General features: G+C 34.9%; 1 protein-coding gene across 4 annotated transcripts in view; it reads left to right on the top strand.

Moving 5' to 3' along the window:
• CLOCK (clock circadian regulator) overlaps window positions 1-23935 on the top strand; it is a 108509-nt gene that overhangs the window by 36503 nt on the left and 48071 nt on the right. For 3 of the 4 annotated variants that reach the window (XM_027836127.1, XM_027836125.1, XM_027836126.1), the window contains 5 exons: window positions 11827-11916; window positions 20237-20327; window positions 21143-21202; window positions 22472-22620; window positions 23107-23198. In XM_027836127.1, the coding sequence (XP_027691928.1) occupies window positions 20281-20327; window positions 21143-21202; window positions 22472-22620; window positions 23107-23198 (348 nt within the window). In that variant the 5' untranslated portion in view covers window positions 11827-11916; window positions 20237-20280. Of the gene's footprint in view, window positions 1-11826; window positions 11917-20236; window positions 20328-21142; window positions 21203-22471; window positions 22621-23106; window positions 23199-23935 lie in introns of those variants that run through there. The other variant, XM_027836128.1, reaches the window with a different exon arrangement.

Raw genomic sequence — 23935 nt, 5'->3', positions numbered from 1 at the left:
CTTTTTAGTATGCTATTCAGATTTGCTACAGCTTTCTTTCCAAGGAGCAAGTGTCTTTTAATTTCACGGCTGCAGTCGCTGTCTGCAGTGATCTTTGAGCCTGAAAATGTAAAATCTGACACTGTTTTCATTTCTTCTCCCTCTGTTTGCCAGAAAGTGATAGGACTAGTTGCCATGATTTTAGTTTTTAGTTTTTAAAATGTTAAGCTTCAAGCCAGCTTTTGTACTCTTCTCTTTTCATGCTCCTCAAGAGGCTTCTTAGTTCCTCTTCACTTTCTGCCATCAGAGTGGTATAATCTGCATATCTGAGATTGTTAATATTTCTCCCGGCAACCTTAATTTCAGTTTTTTATTCGTTCAGCCTGGCATTTTGCATGATGTGCTCTGCATATAAGTAAATAAATACGGTCACAATATACGACTTTGTCATACTCCTTTCCCAATCTTAAGCCAGTCAATTATTCCGTGTTGAATTCTGACTGTTGCTTCCTGACTCACATACAGGTTCCTCAGGAGCCCAGTAAGGTGATCTGGTACTCCCATCTCTTTGATGACTTGCCACATTTTGTTCTGATCCATATAGTCAAAAGCTTTAACTTAGTCAGTGAAGCAGGAGATATTTTTCAGTAATTCCCTTGCTTTCTCCATAATCCAGCAAATGTTGACAACTTGATCCCTAGTTCCTCTGCTTGAAAACTAGCCTGGTTTTCTGTTAATTCTTGGTTCACATATTGCTGAAGTCTAGCTTGTAGAATCTTATGCATAACCTTGCTGGCATGTGAAATGAGCACAGTTGTTTAGTAATTTGAATATTCTTTGGCACTGATCTTCTTTAGGATTGGGATATAAAGTGATCTTTTCTAATCGTGTGGCCACTGTTGAGTTTTCCAAATCTGCTGACATATTGGCGGCAGCACTTTAATAGTATCATCTTTTAGGATTTTAAATAGCTTTAGCTGGAATTCTGTCACCTCCACTAGCCTCATTGTTAGCAGTGCTTCTGTCACTTGACTTCATTCCCTAGTATGTCTGGCTCTAGATCGGTAATCACACCATCATGGTTATCAGTGATGTTAAGATCTTTGTGTAGTTCTTATGCATATTCTTGACACCTCCTATTAATCTCTTCTACTTCTGTTAAGTCCTTACCATTTTTGTCTTTAATCGTTCCCATTTTCACATGAAACATTCCCTTGTTATCTCTAATTTTCTTGAAAAGATCTTTTGTGTTTCTCATTCTGTTATTTTCTTTCATTTCTTTGCATTGCTCACTTAAGCTCTCCTTGCTATTCTCTGGAATTCTGTATTCAGTTGAGTATGTCTTTCTCATCCTCCTTTCCCTTTTGCTTTCCTTTTTGCTTTCCTTCTTTCCTCAGTTATTTGTAAAGCTTAACCATTTTGCTTTCTTGCTCTTCTATTGCTTTGGGATGTTTTTTGTTGCTACCTCTTGCACTGTATTTTGAATCTCTGTCCATAGTTCTTCAGGCACTCTTTCTGCCAGATCTAATCACTTAAATCTATTCATCATTTCAACTTTATGTTCATAAGGAATGTCATACGGTCTGATGGTTTTCTGTACTTCACATTTTGGGTGTCAGTGAATTTAAATGGACTGGAATGGGTGGATTTAATTCAGGTGATCATTACATGTACTACTGTGGACAAGAATCCCTTAGAAGAAATGGAGTAGCTCTCATAGTCAATAAAAGGATGAGAAAAGTAGTACTGTGGTATAATCTCAGAGATTACAGAATGATATCTTTTCGAATCCATGGCAAACCATTCAATATCACAGTGTCTATGCTCCAACCACTGATGCCCAAGAGTCCAAAGTTGTGCAGTTCTATGAAGATCTACAACATCTTCTAGAAATAACATTTTAAAAAAAGATGTTACATTCATGCTAAAGTAGGAAATCAAAAGATAAGTGGAATAACAGGCAGGTTTGACTTTGGAGTACAAAATGAAGTAAAGCAGAGGCTAATAGAGTTTTGTCAAGATAACTTGCTGGTCATAGCAAATGTTTTTTCAACAACTCAAGGTGATTCTACACATAGACATCACTAGATGGGAATGTAGAAATCAGATTGATTATAGTCAGTTAAAATAAGACCTGGAGCTGACTGTGGCTGAGATCATGGGCTTCTTATTGCAAAATTCAGACTTAAATTGAAGAAAATAGGGAAAAGCATCAGATCGTGTAAGTGTGACCTAAATAACTGTTTTTTCTTAAGGAAACAAATAGATGAGTTTACAGAGTTGGCTTCAACGTGTGCCCAAATGCAATTAGAAACATCATTTCATTAGACATATGGTCATTCCTATGTTGTGTTATTCATAATGGGTATAAATAAAAGGACTATCATGAAGATAATTATAATTGTGGCTTAAATGGTGACATCAGTTGCAGAGTATGAAGAATTAGGGAAATTGTGCAAAGATTTTGATATAATCCTCAAAATGAAGTCAACATATATTGTAATAGTTGGTGACTTCAGTGGGAATAGGGAGAAAAGTAAATTTTTTGTTTATCCTGTTGCTTTGAGTTCTACCAGTGTAATAGCTATAATAAAAATAAGACTGTAATTTCTAAGAGAAAGAAACTCTTAATAGGTAAGTATATGCTATATATGTAAGATTTGCTATTTTCATCCAACTATTTGTAGAGACAGTGTAGCCTAGGAAATAGGGAATCTGCCTCAGAGCCAGGAAGACCAGAGCTTAAGTCCTGTCTCTGAAATACTGTTTGATGACCCTGGGTAAATCACTTAATTTCACATTGCCCTAGGAAGCTGTCTTAGATGAGAAATTGCAAAGAATGTCCCAGCCTGTATTGGAACATTATTTCCTTACCTGGGGGTTCCCTATACTAATGAAATCATAGGTCCTGTCCTTATCCCCTTATTTACAGAGGACCTTAGAGTGCATATTTTCACAAGTTACTTTTTTAATCTCTTGTTCCAGACAGATTTCTGAAATTTGCTTTTAACTTGATTGAACTAGTTTTTAGATGGATGTGAACTTGCTTGGCCTACTTGGCTGCAAAAGCAGCTTGGCAGTTAACCCAAGTTTTAATAGGTCAAAACAACTGATCCTTTTTATAAAGCAGTACACTGCAAAAAGTTAGATGTTTACTTGTGGCCTTGGCTTACCTAACATATTTTTAGTGACATTTTAACTAGCTCCAGTGGCCTCATTGATGCGGCATGTGTGTCATAGCATAGTTCTAGATTTATTTATCTGTATTAGTTACAAGTCATTGTATATCTCATGAGCCAGCTCTGACCCACCATCTGTCAGTATTTTCATACACTGCTGAATAATCAAATTTCAAAACAAATCCCTTGAGTTTTGTAGCACAAATATACTTCTGCCTGTATTTTCTTCTGGAAATCCATCTCACAAACCTAAATAGCTAAAGGTTTATTAATATCATCTTCTAGGCCAGCATTTAATTCACTTGTTATTCATCTGTTTGATATTATATAAAATGCCATTCTTACAAGTATAATATAGGAGAATGATGTGATATCTGAAGAATTGCCAGAAACGGAAAATATGTCGACACTTTATTTGTACTGACATGAAAGTATAAAACATAGCTATTTAGAAAAAAAACAACCATCTAGCATGTTTTTGCTATTTAAGAATAAAGTTAAACTTGCAGTTTTATTCATCATTTCAGCTTCAAAATACACAAAGTTGTTCTCCAAGTTTTGTTTCTTTGCAAAGCTCATTCAGTCTTCTACTTCCATACACATATATGCATGTATTTTTTGAAATGCTTGAAGTAGCTTAAACTTTATTAAATATTTATATGTGATAGAATGACATTTTAAAACAGAAATTTTTAGTTGTTTTAAACATAGTAGAATTAAATCTTTATTCCTCTCTGATAAGAAACACTAACTCCTAAATGATTATGCTTAAAATTATCAGTAGTTACAGAAGAAACTGATTCAAGTTGCAGTTGATCTATGTAGAATAATACTCATAAGAGATAAACTAAGGAATGGTTTAAAAAAGGGAGAAGGGAGAGGAAGACACCAAAATCTTTGTTGATATATCTTTCTCCTAGCAGTTAGTGTTTAGTATATTTTACTACCTGACTGTGTTGGATATCAGTCCTTTAACCTTCAAGCTTATCTTTTGAAAAAGAGTGGTTTTAGATCTAGGATCTGGAAAAACTCAAGAATCCTACACAGCAATAGCTCAGAACCATCCCTTAAGTCACTTAGGTATAACCTAGAACCAGTTTTTTAGGATGCTATAAAGCTTTCATGAGTTTCAAGGTACATGCTGGATTCTCTAGAGTCATTGATCCAAAGCTGGAGGAGACCTCAACATACATCTCTCTGCCTTCCTCATTTACAGATTAGAAAACCTGAGGCCCAGAAAGGATGTAATTTCCCCAAGGTCACATAGGTAACAGCATCCAAGGCTCAAATAACTCCAGGGCCCTTGCACTGTAGCAGTCTGCCATTCGTCCATGTGGTTAGCCAGCTTATGTCTAGTTGGAGAGAAGTGAATACCTAGGGCTTAATACTGCAAGCCCTGAAATGTTACAAAATCCAGTGGCCTTCTCTCAGTTCTCAGCCTTGATTTCACTGAATCTTTTGACACTGTTGAGCACCTCTCTTAGAGGGGTTACTTTCTCTCCTTTTAACCTTAACTTTCTTCTGGTTCTTAACTATTTTGTGCCTCAGTTTTATTATCTGTAAAATAAAGGGACCAATTAGCTGACCTCTGAAACCCCATCCAGCTCAAAATCTTTGGTCATATGATTCTTCTGTTTTACAGCTCCTTACTCTCCATTTTTGATCACTGTGGGTATTACCCCAAGACTTTGTCCAGGGTCTGATTCTCTCTCTAAGCTTTCTGTTGTCATGATTTTATCAACTTCCATTGGTTCATTCATTCAGCAGACATTTATTAAGCACGTATTATACAAGTGTTGTGTTATGTATTATAGATATAAAGACAAAACAGAATAGCTCAACTTTCAAGGAGTTTGGGGGCAGCTAGATGGCACAGCGGATAGAGTACTAGGCTTGGAGTCAGGAAGGCTTCTCTTAATGAATTCAAATATGGTCTCAGACACTTATGAGTTGTGTGACCTTGGGCAAATCACTTAACCCTGTTTGCCTCAGTTCCTCATTTGTAAAATGGCTAGAGAAGGAAATGGCAAACCACTCTAGTATCCTTGCCAAGAAAATTCCGATTGGGGTCATGAAACATGATGAAAAAATGACTCAAAAAAAAATTTGAGGAGTTTTCATTCTAGTGGAGAGAAACATGTACACAGATAATTGAGTACCAAATATATAAAAAGTGAATATAAAGTACTTTTTTAGGGGGTGGGTGGGAGGTGAGACTATAAACTATAGTGTAAAAGAAAGGTCTCACATTGGTATCTGAACTGAGTGTTAAAGGAAGGTCAGTATTCTAGTAGAGATGGTAAAGAGTGATTGCATTCCAGGTCTGGGCTTCCTAGAACAGATGGCAGATAGAATGTCATGTATAGGGGACAGCAAGTAATAATAATAGATTGTCAACTAGAATATTTGTCAGCCAAAATAACCATGCTAGATAATTGTTAGTTGTTTAGTGACTCTGAAATCTCTGACTAGTTAAAATTCCAAAGCTCCATCCTTCTAATGAACTCACTAAAAGTTCCCCTCCAATGCATCAGCATGGGACGGTGGTGCCCTTGAGTTCCAGAAGGCTGTGCCAGTAAAACACAAACTCTGGCAGGTCTTACCAAGCTGGAAAGTCTTCACATATGGGCTTAGTGACAAACATAGACCTGGTCTTCTGATTCCAGATCCAGTGCTCTCTTCTTGTACTAAGTTGCCCCTGAAGGTGGCATTATCAATAATTATTAATAATGACAAATTTGAGAAATGTAAAGAAATAGAGACATACGTGCCAGATTGTAAAAAATGATGATGGTAGAATCAGAAGAGCAAACTACATTAACCAAGACTATAAAAAACAGCAAAACATGTAAGCATACAAATGACAGAGAGAATAGGAGCAGACACAAAGGAAATATTTTGTAAGAGATTGTTTTCAAATATAAATAGACCTGATTATGTAATTTTATTGGATGTTACACATTATTTTGTTTACATTTGGACTTTTCATTGTTTATACTAAATTATTTTTTAATTTCATGATTTCATCACTGGGGGTATACTCCCTCCACTGGTACAAATCACATGCCTGTCCTGACCCCCACAGACTATTGTCTCTCTTACAAAATTGCTTTGTTTATACATGTCTCCTGGGACAGAATGTAAACACCTTGAGGACAAGGACTATTTGACTTTTGCCTTTTGTATCCCCAGTATATAGCACTATACCTGGCATATTGTAGACACTTAACAAATGCTTGAATGATGACCTATGTGTCTGTCTTGTGTGGATCAAATGAGATAGGTATAAAGTATATAGTACAGTGCCTGACACACAGTAGATACTTAATAAATGATTGTTTCCTTCCTCCCTTTTCTGTTTTCTTGTCTTCCTGCCTTCTCTCCCTCTCTTTCCCTCTGCTCCTCTTACCCCCTCCAAGTATCAATCTAGCCAACCTCAGACAACTCCTCTTCAGAAAAGTTGGCTGCCAGGTGGGTTATTTTGGCCACAGAAACTAATCAAGTGGAGAAAATATTCACCTGAAGAAATCATGGATCTTTTAAATATTGCAGAAAGCCTAAAGGAAGTACTTTTCTCAACTATGGTTAAGGGAGAATTTGTAACTAAATAAGACAAGAAACTATTGTGAAAGATAAAACAGACAATGGCTTGCATAAATCTGAAAAGTTTTACAAGAAAAAATCAGTTTATCTAGAATAAGAAGGAAACTGTCAATTTGAAGAAAACTTCGTAACTGACTGAGTTCCAATAGCCAAGATATATAGGTAATTAAGACAAATATCTCTATCTGTATAGGTGTGTATTTATATATATGTACATATATGTGTATGTATAAATATGGTCAAAGGATATAAATAGTTTATAAGATCATAGATAATTAGTGCTAGAAGTATTTTATCTATATCTACTCCAACCCCTTCAGTCTACAGATCAGGAAATTGAAGACCAGAGAGTTTGAGATTTTCTGAGGGTTCTACCCAAGTAATAAGTGTCAGCAGGATTTGAGCCCAGGTCCTATCACTCTGAATTTATTGTGGGTTTTTTTTTTTCCAGTTCTTTTTCCAGCCTCCATATCTTTGTTTAGGCTGTTCATGTACATCCTGAAATGTATGTCCAGTTTTCTGGGTGTTAAGTAAAACTTCAAACCTGTTTTAATCTGCATTTCTTTTAATATTAATGATTTGGTTGTTAGTAGTCTGCAATTCTTTTGAGACTTGGTTCTTATTCAACAAGTGTTGCTATGTACTTAACTACAAGAGACAGCGTAATACAGTGCATAGAGAGCTGAATTCAAGAATGTCTAGGCTCAAGTCATGCTGGCTAATCACTTAAGCTGTCAGTGTTCAAGATAATTCTCCAAGACTGGAAAGTTGCACAGAAGACTGTGTCTTGTGTAGTTTCCTCAGCTGGGAGTTCCCTTTACTTAGCACAGTGTGTGGCATATAAGCAGCCCTTACTTTTGACTTAACCATCTATGTGCCAGTCACTATTTCAGGTTCTGGGGATACAATGAAAAAAGGTCTTCTCTGTCTTCCAGGGCAATACATTCTTCTAGAATGTAATTTTATTAGAATCTAAGAAAGCTTCTGGGGCAGCTAGGTGATACAGTGGATAGAGTACCGGCCCTGAAGTCAGGAGTACCTGAGTTCAAATCTGGCCTCAAACCAAACACTTGATGCTTACTAGCTGTGTGACCCTGGGCAAGTCACTTAACCCCAATTGCCTTTAAGAAAAAAAATAAAAGAATCTGTAGCTTCTTTCAAGGCTTAGGTCGTTGACCAATTCCTATAGGAGATCCTTCCTGCTCTTCCTATTTTTTAGTGCTCTATTCCTCTTCATATTATCTTACATTATTAATTTTTCTGTTTTATCCCATGGTAGAATTGAAGTTTCTTGAAGGGCAGAACTACTTCTCTTTTTTGTACCAGTATCTAGTTCAGCACTTGTTATGTGGGAAGTACTTCATTAGTGTTTGTGGAATTGGATTACTACTAATTAAGGAATATGACTGTCTAAAGAGCACAAGAGTTTCTCCAAATCTTTCAGTAGGCAAGGATCCATGTTTCATTGATATGAGAGCTCTGCCAGGGCAGACTATAACTCCATCTTTTAACTTTGAAGATATATAGTAGGGAGATACATGAAATTTGAAACAGTTGGGAGCTGATCATGGTCATCCAGATATCAGAGATGAGATTAGAACTCAAGATTCTTGACTCTAGCTCCAGTACTTTAGCTACCATACCATGCTACATCTTAAAATGCTGTTCATTTTTTTTTTTGTGGCTGTAGAATTTATTTTAATGTCTGAAATTTAAACACTTATGGTTACCTATTAAGAATTCAGTGGGAAAAAAATTGATAAATACTTTAATTCAATTACAATGTTAGAATAACCAAGAGTCTGACTCTTGAATGAAATATTTTCATTCCAAGAAGACTTGGGCACCACTAACCATAGGCATCCATGTTGGAGAATTGAATCATCTCTGATATAGTTTATTTAAAGGGGACAAATTAGAATATGTAAAATATTAATAGTAAACTTTAATGCATTACAAAAATATATCAGACCCTGTTCTCAACTTAATATACACCTTGACTTGTTGTTTCAAACAGTTTTTTAAAAATGATCTTCTAAGAAAAAAAGAGCTCATTTTCTCAAATGAGCTTTCCATTTTTTCAGCATTTGTTTTATGTCTTTAGTGGCCTGGTTAATTCATGCAAGCCTAGTATGATGGAATACTGCATCAGTGAATGGGTGCTAACGTATCATCAAATAGGCAGTTCATGGTACAGAGCTTTGGTGATCTGATTGACCAGATCCTCTATAACTCATGTTTTGTGAAATAATTTTGGTGTCTTTTAACTTCTGGTAGTAGTAGTTTGTTATGAGTACGAGATTATTTCCAAACCAACAGATAACACCAATATAGACGTACACATAGTGAAATAAGACTAGAAAGTATACATACATTCATAACAGACATAGAAATACAGAAAAGAGTGAGAATATAAAACTAAACAAAAATGCCAAAATAAATGTTTATATTCATGACATAGGCTATGATAATGCTTATTACTTTCTTTAATTGAAATTGGTAAGCATAAAATGGAATAAACATAGTTGTGATCTGTTGGCAGTCTTTTGATAAGTAAATAATAGCGTCAGATGAAATAAAGGCCTTATTTTGGTAAAGCAGCATCAAAATATGGGTCATTTCTATTCATAATGTTTTGTACTCCTAAGCTACCTAATTCTTGACAGAATTCAAAGAATTATAATGCAGCTGTGTACCAAAAAATTGGTCACTAGTCAATCAAGTCACTTTTTTCAGAGCACTCTTTTTTGTCCTTTTAGTACAAAAATGAAAAGACAAAATGCACTTGGGTTTTCCTTTATTCTTTTTCTCTTGTTTAAATTATTCAGTTTGTAACTATATTAACATCTAAATATATAAGTCATAGATACATTGTTTTGATAGAAAATCCAGTTAACTTATTGAGAAAAAACTAAATAGAAAAGGAAAACATAGAGAAATATACACTTCTATGCAAATACAGTGTTTACCATCTGTTTTTGAAGAGATTACTCATAAGTGCCCTATTTGAGTTGCTAAAAGGACTAGAACAAATGAATAATTTATATTTGTTTCTTGCAATTTCTCACTTAGTTTTTGGAACAATGTCATACTGAAAATTGTATAGATTACTTGTAGCTTTTTGTTAATTGTGATGTTTTCGAAAAATTCATTAAAGAAATTTCAGTGGAACCCGCAAACTCTTTCAGATTGAAATATTAAGAACATTTATAGAGACATCAGTTTCAAATTATGGTTTTAAAAAAAAGGCTACCATAAAAAGACACTAAAAATATTATACTAACATTTCAATATTAGGACATGAATGTTTTAATTGGTATAGTTTATTAGTGAAACCACTGTATGGGATCTCATTGGCTAAAAAACATCAGTCAGCCATTTCTAGTTCTGTGCTTCTACAGATATGCTTGACTGAAAAAAAAAAAACCTCAACAAAATACTGCTCTGTTTCTTGGCACTTAAGTAGCAAAGTTTGGAAGGTTTCCACTTTTGATTTGTATCTCACTACTCTGTCTAGGCCCACACTTTCTGAGTACAGATATGTGGTTTCTTTTCCCCACAGCTATGGTTTTAATTCACTCTGCTTTTACAAATTTTAGCTAGCAAAATATTGTCACTCAAGTTTGTTTTAATAGTATGACCTAATAGTATATTTCAGAATCGTCTCATCTCACAAAGAACTTATTATTTATAAAAGAGATGTTTCATTTTTCCCTTTGTGATTTAGTTATTCAGATTTTCATTTTAAGTTAATGCTTATTTCTTCAGTTTTCTTTTTGTGATGAGCCATTTTAAATCATTAAATAAATCACTGTCATGTGAGCATGTAATATCTTTTCTTTCCAACCATGATATTTACCTAGTCTGTAATCTGCAAAGAAAGATTATAAATTTTTCATTATAGTTGTGTTAGAATTTCAGTAATGATTGTGCTTCTTATTGTTTCAGTCAATCAGATTTCAGCATTTTGATTAATTAATATACTAATAGGAATTGTTTAAATAGTACATTAGCATGTAACAGTGTAACCATCAAAGTAGGTCAGTGGGCCACTAGGTTATTAGGCCAAAAAAAACCCCTAAAACAAAACAACCGAGCCCTGAGTTAGTTTTACATCTTGCATTGATATTATGAAAATAGAATCATTTTACTTTTTTGAAGCCGTGTAACATTCCATAGTTTGTTATATACAATTAACTTTATGTGTGTATGTACATATACAACATATGCGTGTGTGTGTGTGTGTGTGTGTGTGTGTGTGTGTATGTGTGTGTAGACATACATATATATAAAAACATGGTCTCTGCCTGCCCTCCAGGAGCTAACAATTCTAATTAGTTCACATCTAAAGATGTTCCCACAGGTTGGATTAGGTGGGCCTGTTGTTATTTTTACATCAGTTGTTATTCTTATATTTGATAACCATTTGGTATCATTAATCTGTGTGCTAGGTTTATCTACTTAAATAAACTTGGAAGGTGGTATCAGTAATCAAACCCTCTAATGGCAATTCCTGCTTTGTCAACTTCTTGTTTTCTCCCCATTGCCTGACAAAGCTGTAGAGATAGTAAATACTTGGAGCTCCATTAGTAAATTGATAGCACATAGTTTGAGCCATATTTTCTTACCTTTAAAAAAAAGAAGGTAGAATTAAATCGCAAAATTACCTAAAACTCTGGTTTGCTTGAGTCTGTTTCTTGGTATTAGAGATTCATATGATTAAAAAAAATTATGGATTTCTTAATTGTTATTTTTAGTTGATCTACAGTAAATAAGTTTTTTACTTATGTATAATTACTTGGGTTTTATCTTGTGTTATTTGAGTGGTTTTATTTTTTATACAGAAGAAATTATAAATTTTAAATAGTGGTATATAAAATACCCAGTGTTATAAATTGACTTCTGTCAGTGCATGCTAATCTATGCTTGTGGTACATGTGGGCAGATTCACATTCTGGACATCAGAAAAGTGGCTGTTTTTATTTGGCTTCATGACAACTTTTTTTTTTTTTAAGTTAAATCATTCTCATATTCTTCTTCCTCTTTTTTTTTTAAATTTAAACAGCATTTGGAGATTTGATGACATGCTACAAAGAACACTTTGAGCCTACATTTTTCTGAAGAATTCATTTAAAAGGTCTCAGAAGAACAAGAGGTAAAGAAAGGGCTGGCACAATGATTACAGTGTTCTAGGAAAATATTAACTATTTTCAGTGTCATTCAAAAGCATTTATTAAACACCTCAAATATTCCAGGCATTGTGTTATATGCTATGGAACATTCTTGCCCTCAAGGAACTTAACATTCTGTGAAAGTGGGGATGAGGAAATGAAGGAATACAACATATAAAGAAAATTAAATACAAAATATAAACAAAGTAAATACAAGATAAATTCTAGTAGGAGGGAGATAGTAGCAACTGGAGGAATTAATTAATAAGGGCTTCAAGTAGGAATTGGTGTTTGATCTAAATTTCAAAGGAAACTAGGGATTCTAAGAAACAGAAGTGGGGAGGAGGGAGTATATTCTAAGTATAGCCTGTGCAAAGGAATGGAGCTAGGAGATGTAATGTAATGTAGTTCTCTCCAGAGAGGAGAGAATATCCAGGAGAAGAAGGTGATTAACAGTGTCAGTGGTTGTAGAGACTCGGTCCTTCCTGACCGAGAAAAGGCCAGTAGATTTGCCAATTAAGAGATCACTTATGACTTTGAGAAGGAGCAAATTTTTCTCAAATGATGAGGCTGAAAGCCATGTTGAAGAGACTTTAAAATTGACTGTTAGAGGAAGTGGAGTCACTAATTATAAATGGCTTTCTAAAGGAGTTTAGCTGAAGAGGGGAAGATAGATATAAGATGATGGGCTTATAATAGCTAGTAGGACCTTTTGGCTGCTTCATAGAGTGTGTGAAAATGTAATGTCTAGCTGTGATGATCTGATGAAAGTTTCCAACCAAACCCAGCTCCTCTGAGAAACTGTTACTTGACAAGCATTCAAGTGTTTATTATGTGCTAGGGACTGTGCTAAGCAGTGGGAATACAAAAAAAAGGAGGGGGAGGGGTTAAAATATGGTGCTTGCCTTCAAAGAGCTCATGTTCTGATGGGAGAGACAACATGAAAAAACCTATGTACATATAAAATATATTCTGGACAAACTGGAGTTCATCTCAGAGGGAAGGCACTAGCAGGGAATAGGGTTAAGGGAGTGTTGTAGGGAGACCAAGAAAGAACTCCTGTAGAAGCTGGGATTTGAATTGAGTCTTGGAGAAAGACAAGGCTGCCAGTAGAGAAAGGTGAGAAGGGAGCGTGTTCAAGGCATGAGAGACAGCCTTTGAAAAGGCATAGAGTCAGGAGATAGGGGTGTGACAAGTGAAGGACAGCAAGAAGGATTGTAGAATACATGGAGGGAAACAAAGGGTAAAAAGACTGGAAAGGTATGAAGAGTCCAGGTTGTAAAGGGCTTTAAATGCCACACAGAGTATTTTATATTTGATCCTCAAAGTAACAGAGAGCCATTGGAGTTTATTGAGTAAGGAAATTATATGATCACTTTGTGAGCTGAGTGGAAGATCGACTGGAGTGGAGAGAGACCAAACAAGTAGATTACAACATTCCAGATGTGAGGTAATCAGGACCTTCCCCATTGTGGTGGCTGTGTCAGAGGAGAAAGGAGGATACAGAGGAGAGATTTTGTGAAGGTAGAATGATAAAATTTGACAACAAATTGTATATGTGGGATGAGTGGGAGTGACGAATTTAGGATGATGCTGAGTTTAGGAGCCTGAATGACTAAGGAGGATGGTATTGCCTTCAACAGTAATCAAGCAGTTGAGGAAAGGGAAAATTTGAAGGGGAAAAGATAATGAATTCTGTTTTGGACATGTTTAAGTTTGAGATATCTATGGGACATCTAGTTTGAGATGTCTAAGAGTCAATTAGTGATGTCAGATTAAAGATCAGGAGAGAGGGCTGAATAAATAAGTCTTGAGAATTATCTGTGTAGAGATAGTACTTGAATCAGTAGGAGCTGATAAGATCACCAAGCATGGTGGATTAGCCCTAGAAGAGAAGAGGGTCCTAGGACAGACCTTTGAGATATATCTGTGGTTAATGGATTTGACCTGGATGGAAATCCAGCAGATGAGATTAAGAAGGAGCAAACAGAAAGAGAACCAAGAGAGAGCAGTGTCCTAAAAACCCAGAGAAGAGAGAATATCCAGAAGAAGGTGATTAACAGTGTCAGTGGCTGTAGAGAGGTCAGGAAGGATTGAGATAAGGCCAGTAGATTTGCCAATTAAGAGATCACTTATGACTTTGGAAAGCAAATTTTTCTCAAATGATGAGGTTGAAAGCCAGATTGAAGAGACTTTAAAATTGACTGAGAATAAAGGAAGTAGAATCACTAATTGTAAATGGCTTTCTAAAGGAGTTTAGCTGAAGAGGGGAAGATAGGTATAAGATGATGGGCTTATAAGGACAAGTAACGGTTTTTTGTTGTGTTTTTTTTTTTAAAGAATGTGAGAGAAATTGACATTTTTGGAAGGAGCCAGTAAATAAGGAGAGACTGAAGATTAGAAAGAGATTGGAAATAATAAGAGGGGGACGGCTGCTGGAAAGGATGGGGAAGGGATGGTATTAAGAATGCATATAGAACAATTTGCTTTGGCAAGGAGAAGGACCCCATCTTTATGAAGAGTTGGAGTGAAGGAGGAGGTAGTTGGGGAAAATAACTGAGAAATGTGAGATGAGAAGGGAAGAAGAGAAATTGTTTAAATACCCCAGCAGAGGTGAAAAACAAAACAGAGTGAAAAACAGAGGGGTGCCAAACAAATCAGTGATTCAATAAAACCAAAGAGCGAACACCAATAAGCACCTGCATCTACTCTAGGACTGCAGACCATGTCTGGAAGCTTGTGGGCATTCTGGTTGGAGGGGCTTGGGGTGGTGGTGGGGATGTTCCAGAAGCCAGGAAGATCTCAAGTAAATAGGGACTAAAGCCTGTTGGAACCACAGGAGGGGAAAAGCCAACTCTGAGACTCATACCTAAGCTAGTCTCAGGGGACAAAGTCAGATCCAGGTAGGTGACTGAAAAAAGACAGAGGGGCTGAGGTACTATGGCAGCATTCACCTGTGGGCCCTCCAGGAGGCCTGAAGTCAGGATGATCTGATCTCTGATATCTGGTTGTGTCCTGTTGGGAATATCCCAGGAGACAAAGCCAAATTCTGATACGAGACAGAGAAGGGGCAGACCAGCAAGTATTTTGAGCCACCAGGGCCCCCAGGTAGAATCTGTTAATGAGTCAGAAGACAGAGCCTGATCCCAGGCCTGGGGCTCAGATTCTTGTCCTAGGCCAAGGCTTTGTAATTAGGGCGCAGAGGAGTATCAGGAGCGAGTCACCTTATTCTGAATTGTAGTAAGATGACATCAGAATTAAGGCTTCAGTGGGTAATAACCAGGACCTAGCTACCTCATCCCAAAATTCAAGCAGAATGTGGAAATGGCAAAAAGTCCCAGTCTAGCAACTGAAGCTAGAGACATATGCATAGAGATGATAATTGAGTCCATGAGAGCTGCTAAAGTTACCAAGTGGGAGAGAGTAGAGACAAATACTATTCCACACATGGAATAGTCAGATGCTGGGCTTATCTATTAAAAATAATATCATATGATTCTTAAAAATATACTTTTGTATTTGTGGTAAGCAAATAAAATAGACTTATTTCTGTATTTGATTGTTTCAATAACATCTTATCTAAATTGTTTGGCAGTAATAGCACCTTACCATGAGTATTTAGAAAGATAAGTTTTTGTTGAGATTTATATAAGGCCCATGCCATTAATGACTTGTGTTGTCATAAGACAGTAATGTAGTGCTTACTCAGCTGATGAGTTCTACTACTGGATGACTTTGAGCTCAAGTTCCTTACATAAAAAGCTTTTAAAAACTCCTGAAAGTAATTTCATCTTTTATGGTAAGTAAATTTTAGATCTTAGTAACTGGAAATAATTTTCCCCCCACCCTTAATTTTTAAAAGAATGTTATTTTATCACACTTTATTTAAGATCGGTGTTTTGTTTTTGTTTATATTAAGCAAATAAAAACCTAAAAATGTAACTTGTCTTATGTTAGTGGATTTTATGTTACTTAAGATTTGTTAAAGTTACATGCAAGAACATGGGTAGACTATGGAGACTTAGAATCTTTTTTAATACACATAGCAGTACTAGATTGATTCTTTAAAAAATTCTTTAAAAATTTTTATTATGAATTTAACAAAACATAAATAAATGTGGATATATCGGTAGATAAGGAATGGATAAAAGGTTTGTATGTGAAATTGTTCACATTAACTCTTAACTGTTAATTATGTAACTTTTTTTTAAACATTTATTAATTTTAATGTGATAGTAACAAAACTACTTTTCTGTCTTTTAACTTCTGAGCTTCCATGTGCTTTTTCTTATATTTCTCTAATATTTTATTGATGTTCTTTTCGTTCACTTCTTTTTTTGCATCACTATTGCTATTCACTAAATCTTCCCCCTTTACTGTCTCCCCCTACCAAAGCCTTCCCTTATAACCTAGAAGAATAGCAAAATAAAACAAATCAACACATTTTTATGTCTGTAAATGTATGTCAGATATGATTACTGTGCTTTCTTGTGAAATGTGTGCCTGGATAGCATCCTAAAAGAAAGTTCCTTTAACACATTCCTTTCATCACTTTTCTTGGTTAACTTTCAGTTGATACTATCTTGGGGAATATAAGGTAATCCTTTTTATTGAGCCTGACAGCTGGGCCCTTTCACTTTTTATCCTATTTGCTGTTGCCTTGCACACATAAACAACCAGTTCAAAATGTAAAGAAAACCACTACAGTATTAGAATCTCTGGATAAAAGCTATGTAGCAGATAGAGCACAGATGGGAAATCAGAGGACTTGGGTTTAAATTTTGTCATTTACTACTCATGTGACCATGGTTAGGTCCCCTTTAAATCATCAAGCATTTATTAAGCACTTATGTGTCAGGCATGGTGCCAAGTGCAGGAGATACAACTATAACAGTAAAACAGTCTCTGTCATCCAGGAAGTTATATTCTAAGGAGGAAGACAACATGTACATCTAAAGCTGTATTCAACATAAATAAAAGTAGACAAAAGGTAACCTTAGAAGGGAAGGTGTTACCCAACCACGAGTGGGCTGCAGAAAGGCCTCCTGCTGAAGGTGATGCTTGAGCTGAGGAAAACCAATGATTCTGAGAGGTAGAGGTGAGGAAGGAGAGCATTCCAGGCCTGAGGGACAGCCACTGCAAAGGCATGGAGACAGACATAGAGTGTTATGTGTGAGAAACAGAAATCTGACCAATAACAGCTGATTTGTAGAGTGCATAGAGAGAAGTAATAGGCAAAAAGGTGAGAAAAGTAGGAAGAAGCCAAATTGTGAAGAGTTTTCAATGTAATACTGAGTGGATGGTATTTGATTCTGGAGGTTTTAGGAGGCCACTGAAGTTCATTGAGTAGGGGATGACATGATCAGATAGGTACATTAGGAAGATCAATTTGACAGCTAAGTGGAGACAGGACTAGAATGGGGAGATAAAGAACAGGACGATTATAATAGGCCAGGCAAGAAGTGATGAGGGTTTGAATAAGAGTGGTGGCTGTGTGAATGAAAAGAAAGAGGCCAAATGATCCCATTTGGCGTTTTCTTGGCAAACATACTGGAGTGGTTTGCCATTTCCTTCTCTAGCTCATTTTACAGATGAGAAAACTGAGACAAATAGGATTAAGTGACTTGCCCAGGGTCACATAGCTAATACATGTCTGAGGCCAGATTTGAACTCAGATTTTCCTGATTCCAGGCACGGCACTCTATCCACTGTGCCACCTAGCTGTTACCTTTAATTATAAGATTTAAAAATATCGTATCACTTTACTGGTAGTAGTTCTCAAAGGAAGTAATCTGTATAAATGCGATATAAATGTATTGTTTATTGTGTAAGTATTATTAAAGATTTTGCTTTGAGATGTCCTCAGTTCTACATTCTATCTTTGCTTATTAGCTAATAAGAAATGTGTGACACAAAGGAAAACAACACTAAAAGACATCAAAATTCAAGTCATTGAAATGACTAATTTTGAAGACTAGGGATAGAACAAACTTCCCTTGTTTCTGCAGAGAAATGGTAGACTTTGGATGCAAAATGAGGCCTGCTTTATCAGAAATGCTCATTGTGTTAGTTTTTTTTGACTGTGCTTCTTTATTGCAATGAAGTATAGAAGGAAAACATTTTGGTAAATGTTAGCAGTATTAAAAGTATTGATGCTTCTTGATGTTTGTGATCCATATGAAGAATGACTATAAAGTAATGAGATTGCTTTATAGATATACTTTATATTTCAGGAGAAGACGTGGAGTACGAATTAGGCAGAAGAAACTTTATTATATTTCTCTATTGTTCTTTGGCTGCTTTGCCTGAGAAAAATGTCTTATGCATTTAATGGTACTGTTTGTTTTTGTTTAAAATTATAATTCTTTTCTATTTGCTGAACAGATTTTAGATTTGAAAATATTTTGATTTTCTCAATAAACATTAATACCTTCTGTATCTAAGGCCCTGTGCCAGTTGGTTTTATTTGTATTTCTTAATAGCAGTGGTGTCAAACCCAAATAGAAATGGATCCCTACCAGCTGGATATTGACTTAGAAGACCACAAATTAACATTATCTGTTTTATTGTATTTTTATTTATTTTGTTAAACATTTCCCAATTACATTTTAATCAAGCCATATTTATGAGTGTTTCAGGCTGCATATAGCTGTCATTTTGACACCTTTGCCTTATAAATGCCTTCTGAAAAAAAAGATCTAGTTATTGAAGTACTATAGCACAAGTGCTTTCTAGTATTAAGGCAGTTAACACTTATAATCATGGAAAACCTGTCTTATTCCTTCAGAAAGCCTGTATATTAAAAGGTAGAGTGAGGGCTGTGTTTTGATTTTTATAATCAATCACAGCAGCAAATCCATTTAGAATGTATGTTGTGTGAGATAGTTGAAACAACCTGTATAGTGGATAGAGTTTGACACCAGTTCTGTGACTAAAGCAAGTCACTTAACCTTTCCAAGACTGAGTTTCTTAATCTGTAAAATGAGGACAATAGTATCTGTAGTGCCTCATTTATAAGACTATTGTGAGATGATATATATAAAGAAATGAGCAAACCTTAAAGTGTCATACAGATATCAGTTCCAATCCAACAAACATTTATTAAAAACTGCTATATGAAAAGTAAGGGAGCAGCATCATAGTACAGTGAATAGGGAGCCAGCCTCAGAGTCAGGACTGCCTGGGTTCTTCTCAGAGAAGTAGGTCTGATCATTTGAGGAGGGAGAGAGTACTGATGGAAACTAGGAAAGCTTCCTAGAAGAATTAACATGTGACCTGAATTTTGAAGGAGGCTGCACTTTCCAAAAGGGGGAGCTGAAGAGGAAATGGATTCCAGGCAGAGGGGGGCAGCATGGGCAAAGGTGATGGAGGCAAGAGAGGGAATGCTGAGGCTAGAGAAGACCAAGCAGGCCAGTTTGACTAGAACAGAGAAGGTATGGCGGGGAGTAATGTGAAATAAGCCTGAAAAAGTATGCTGGAACTGTTTTTCCAAGGGATTTAAAAACCGAACTGAGGAGTTTGTTTATCACAAGTAGGGGACCCCTGAAAGTTATTGAGTTGTGTGTATGTGTTAGTTGTGTACATATGGGTTCTTTCCCTCTGTCTTTGACCTCTTTGTGGTGTACATTTAGTAATGCTATTGCTGGGTCAAAGGGTATGCACAGTTTAGTGACACTTTTTCTTTTTTCAACCTGGACTGTTGCCAAGCCAAATTCTAATTTGTCCTCTTGCTTCCATTCTCTTCTGCTTCAATTCATCCTGCATGTAGCTGCCAGAAGTAGCTTCCTAAGCACATCTGACCATGCCCTTGCCTGGCTCTATCATGCAGTCAGGAACCTTCATTGGCCCCCTGTTGACTCTGTTATAACATACTAACTCCTCAGTTTGGCTTTTAAAAAGCCCTTCACAGTATGGTACCATATATATATATCTATAATATATGTGTACACACACACACACACACACACACACACAGTTTGCCATTTACCTATTTGAATTTCTTTTTCATAGTACCAGTAATTTTACATTTTTAAAATTTTATGATGGAAAGTTAATAGTACAGACTTAGATTTTACATTCTTCCAGAGTTCTTTTTTTTTTTATTTTTCAAAAAAGTATGTGTACGTGTTCACATGAATTAGAAGTGCTTACCCAATAGTTTAATAAGTATACATTGAACTAAATTTATTGAGTAGACTTCAATAAGTTTAAAAAGCATTTTTTTATGTGTGAACATGTATAGCTTTGACAAGCCTACTTAGTTTACTAGGAAGTTAATATCTTCTTATTTCTCTTCTTACTCAGGTAGATGTACAAATGTCTACCACAAGACGAAAGCGCAGCATGTTATGTACTTTACCATAAGCTGTCATAAAATGAGCTCAATTGCAGACAGGTATGTTATTAGATGCTGTTTTATGTTATATTAATTTTCAATGGCAAATTAATAATTTATATCAAACACATATAAAAACTTTTATACTTAAACATAATTGTTTTAAAGTCTCATCTTTGGGTTAAACTGTCTTTTTTTAATATTAGGTAAGGTACAATATTATAGTTTAGAGGCAGCAACAAAGTAAGTAGGGAAGATTGCAGTCTGGTTTCTTCCATAAAAAGGATATGTAAGAGAAGTTCTTACTGGTAAGCATACCTTTTTAGACGAAAAAGATTTGACCACAGGAACTAATGATGAATTAAACCACTTGAAACTTTTATATTATTGAGACCATTGATAATAGAGGTAATTTTTAAAATTGGCAAATATAAGTCTAATGACATTAGGGAGAAAAAACTAATGGTTTTGTGAACTGCCTTACCTCAGTGCAGATGTATAAAAATTGAAAATACATTATTAAAATTCACAATATTAATTATTACATTTAATGGCAAAAGAAGTGACTTCCCACAAACTTTTGTTTTTGCCTAATGGTGTTATACTTTATATTTAACTTCTTATCAGAATTACCTACTATAGAGGTGGGCAGGGCAGTAATAGATATTAAATAGATACTTGTTGAATTGAACTAAAAGTGAGTTATTGAAAAGTTTTAGTTTATATGATCAATTGGTTTTATAAAATAATCATAAAGCCTACTTAATTAAGATGATTTTACAATATATGGGTCAAGCCAAGTAATATGATTTTTTTCCTATTTCATAGTGAGTATGCCATTAATCTCTGTTTTAATGTTTCAATGTCTCCTTCAGAGATGACGGTAGTATTTTTGATGGGCTGGTGGAAGAAGATGACAAGGATAAAGCAAAAAGGTGGTTATTTGAGATGTGTACTTACAAGTAAATGATTAAATTGACTGCCTTAAAAATTCAAATGTATTATTAAAGTAAAAGATCCTTTAATATTGGTATGCTTTTATAGCATAGCATAACTTATCCTAAATTTTTTAGTGTATTTTCCTTTAAAAAATTGATACTGGCAAAGACAACAAACCTTACCAAGCAAATTAATATGAACATGATTATCATGTTACAAAGAGATAAATTTACTAAAACAATTCCTTAAGTGTTGTCAAATCATTTCCTCATGGAGAGACATGAATAAATACCCAAAAAAGGTTAAAGCTTAAGGTGATTGATTTTAGATTGGCAGTGGATTGCTTAAATAAATACAGATAAAGAATGTCTGGAATTATGGGTAACTCAATAGGAGATGTGGTTAAATCAGTGAACATTCAGTTTATGTGTAACTTTTCAAAGAGATGTTGATGTATAACTATTTTTATCTGTAACTACATGTCTTACTTGATCGTTAATGCACTATAGAAGTTGGAATTTTTTTAAAATAGTACTTTAATTTCAATTTTAACTTGCACTTGCTTAAATTGAAATAGTAAGACATTAAAACAAATGAACATGAGATGGCCCAGTGCTAGGGCACTGACATTCTTTCATTTCCACTTACTGGAATACTTAATGATGAATTTGATTAATGCTTTAAGCACTTGGTTTATTTGACCTGTAAATGAACTTAATTTCACATCAACAAATCTGTAAGTAAGTAAATAATATAGCCACTGTTTTTCATAAATAAGAGTTTTACTAATATGAGCTATATTTAACTTTGTTTCCTTTAGTAAGACATGTAAAAATTTGATCTATAGTACATTTGGCTATAAATTCAATATAGTATTTTTTTTTCTTCATTATAACCAAGACATCCACACTTTGATGTTTAAGATATAAAGATTCATGAAATGAATCAAACACATTTGTTCAAATGAGTTGAGAACATTGTTCAATTTGATTTTATGTGAATGGTGACCTTTTTGTAATTGTTTGCTGACTTATGTGGAATACATAAATGAATGTCTTTTGTTAGCTTCCAAAATGAGTGGCACATTCATTTGTATAATAGTTATTTAAAATTTTTTTAAAATCCATAATATCATGGGCATTGGATTCTGAGTCAAGAAATAATTGATTCTCCAGTAAATATTTTGTCATCTAAACATGTGGCCACTAGACTAAATTGGCTAGTGATTCCAACTCTATATTGAATGATTGCTAATCTTTCTTCAGAGTCTCCAGAAACAAATCTGAGAAGAAGCGCAGAGATCAGTTTAATGTTCTTATCAAAGAATTGGGATCTATGCTTCCTGGTAATGCTAGGAAGATGGACAAATCCACTGTACTACAGAAAAGCATTGATTTTTTACGGAAGCACAAAGGTATTTTAAGCTTTCAACGTAATAAATTGTATTCAGTACAAGCTGAATCCAATATTGGTTTTATTTGTTTAAAAGCAAGGTATAATGTACAAAAGAAAACCCATGGGTAGAACTTAATCATTTTAATTTTTCCTGGTTGTCTTATTTGAATGTGGGTAAAACTTAAAATTTTAACGCTTGTTTTGTAACTTAATTTTTTTTTGTTTTGTTTTGGTTTTTTTAGGCAGTTGGGGTTAAGTGACTTGCCCAGAGTCACATAGCTAGTAAGTGTCAAGTGTTTGGTCGGAGGCCAGATTTGAACTCAGGTCATCCTGACTTCAGGGCCGGTGCTCTATTCACTGCGCCACCTAGTTGCCCCTTTTTGTAACTTTAAAAAGAGTTTTTATGTCCTAATAAGTAATCTAGAAGTGAAAAGCAATTGGTCTTAATTAGCAATTATTGTAGGAAAAGTGTGTAAAATACAATCTTTTTATTAATCTTTTACAGAAATCACTGCACAGTCAGATGCCAGTGAAATTCGACAGGACTGGAAACCTACATTCCTTAGTAATGAAGAGTTTACACAATTAATGTTAGAGGTATATCAAAATTCATCTTCTTAAAAGTTTTAATTTTAAAAGATTCTCTCTGACTTTTGATAAATACTGTATCACTTTGATTTGATTTAATTCAACAGGTTGTGCCTTCATTGAACAGTAATCATTTATGGTTTTTGTATTACAACTTTGGGAAGACCAGGGCTAAATTTTTTTAGATTTCGTATTATTTGAATTTTTTACCATCTTAATAAGAGAAAGATATACTTTAGATTGTTCTTATTCTGAGGCTTCTCTGGGAATAAGTAAAATATTCATTATTTACTGTGCTTTAAATGATATTAGATATGTCACGTCATATACGTTGACTAATGCAAAGCCTGTCCTAAAACATTTTTAAAAGGAGCAGCTAGGTGGCGCAGTGGATAGAGCTCTGGCCTTGGAGTCAGGAGGACCTGAGTTCAAATGCAGCCTCAGACACTTGACACTAGCTGTGTGACCCTGGGCAAGTCACTTAACCCCAATTGCCTCACCAAAAAAAAAAAAAAGAGCAAACAAATACTTACAAAATTTTTTTTAATGTATTGCTAGGAGATAATAGTAAAACATGGCTTTAGGTTTTAATATATAAGAAAAAGTTATTCAATCTTAACTCATTAGAAATTCTTTATAGGAAATTAATGTATGTTCTTTTGTAGTAAGGAAGTTTACAAAATCCGATTAATTTGAATGCTAGTAGTGATATATTTTTATCAAAATTGTCAAATCTGCTCAGAAAA

Source organism: Vombatus ursinus, unplaced genomic scaffold (assembly GCF_900497805.2).
Source record: "Vombatus ursinus unplaced genomic scaffold, bare-nosed wombat genome assembly UNPS02014818.1, whole genome shotgun sequence".
Classification (NCBI taxonomy): domain Eukaryota; kingdom Metazoa; phylum Chordata; class Mammalia; order Diprotodontia; family Vombatidae; genus Vombatus; species Vombatus ursinus.
Note: the sequence above shows the minus strand (reverse complement) of the source record. Positions and strands in the feature narration are given on the sequence as shown.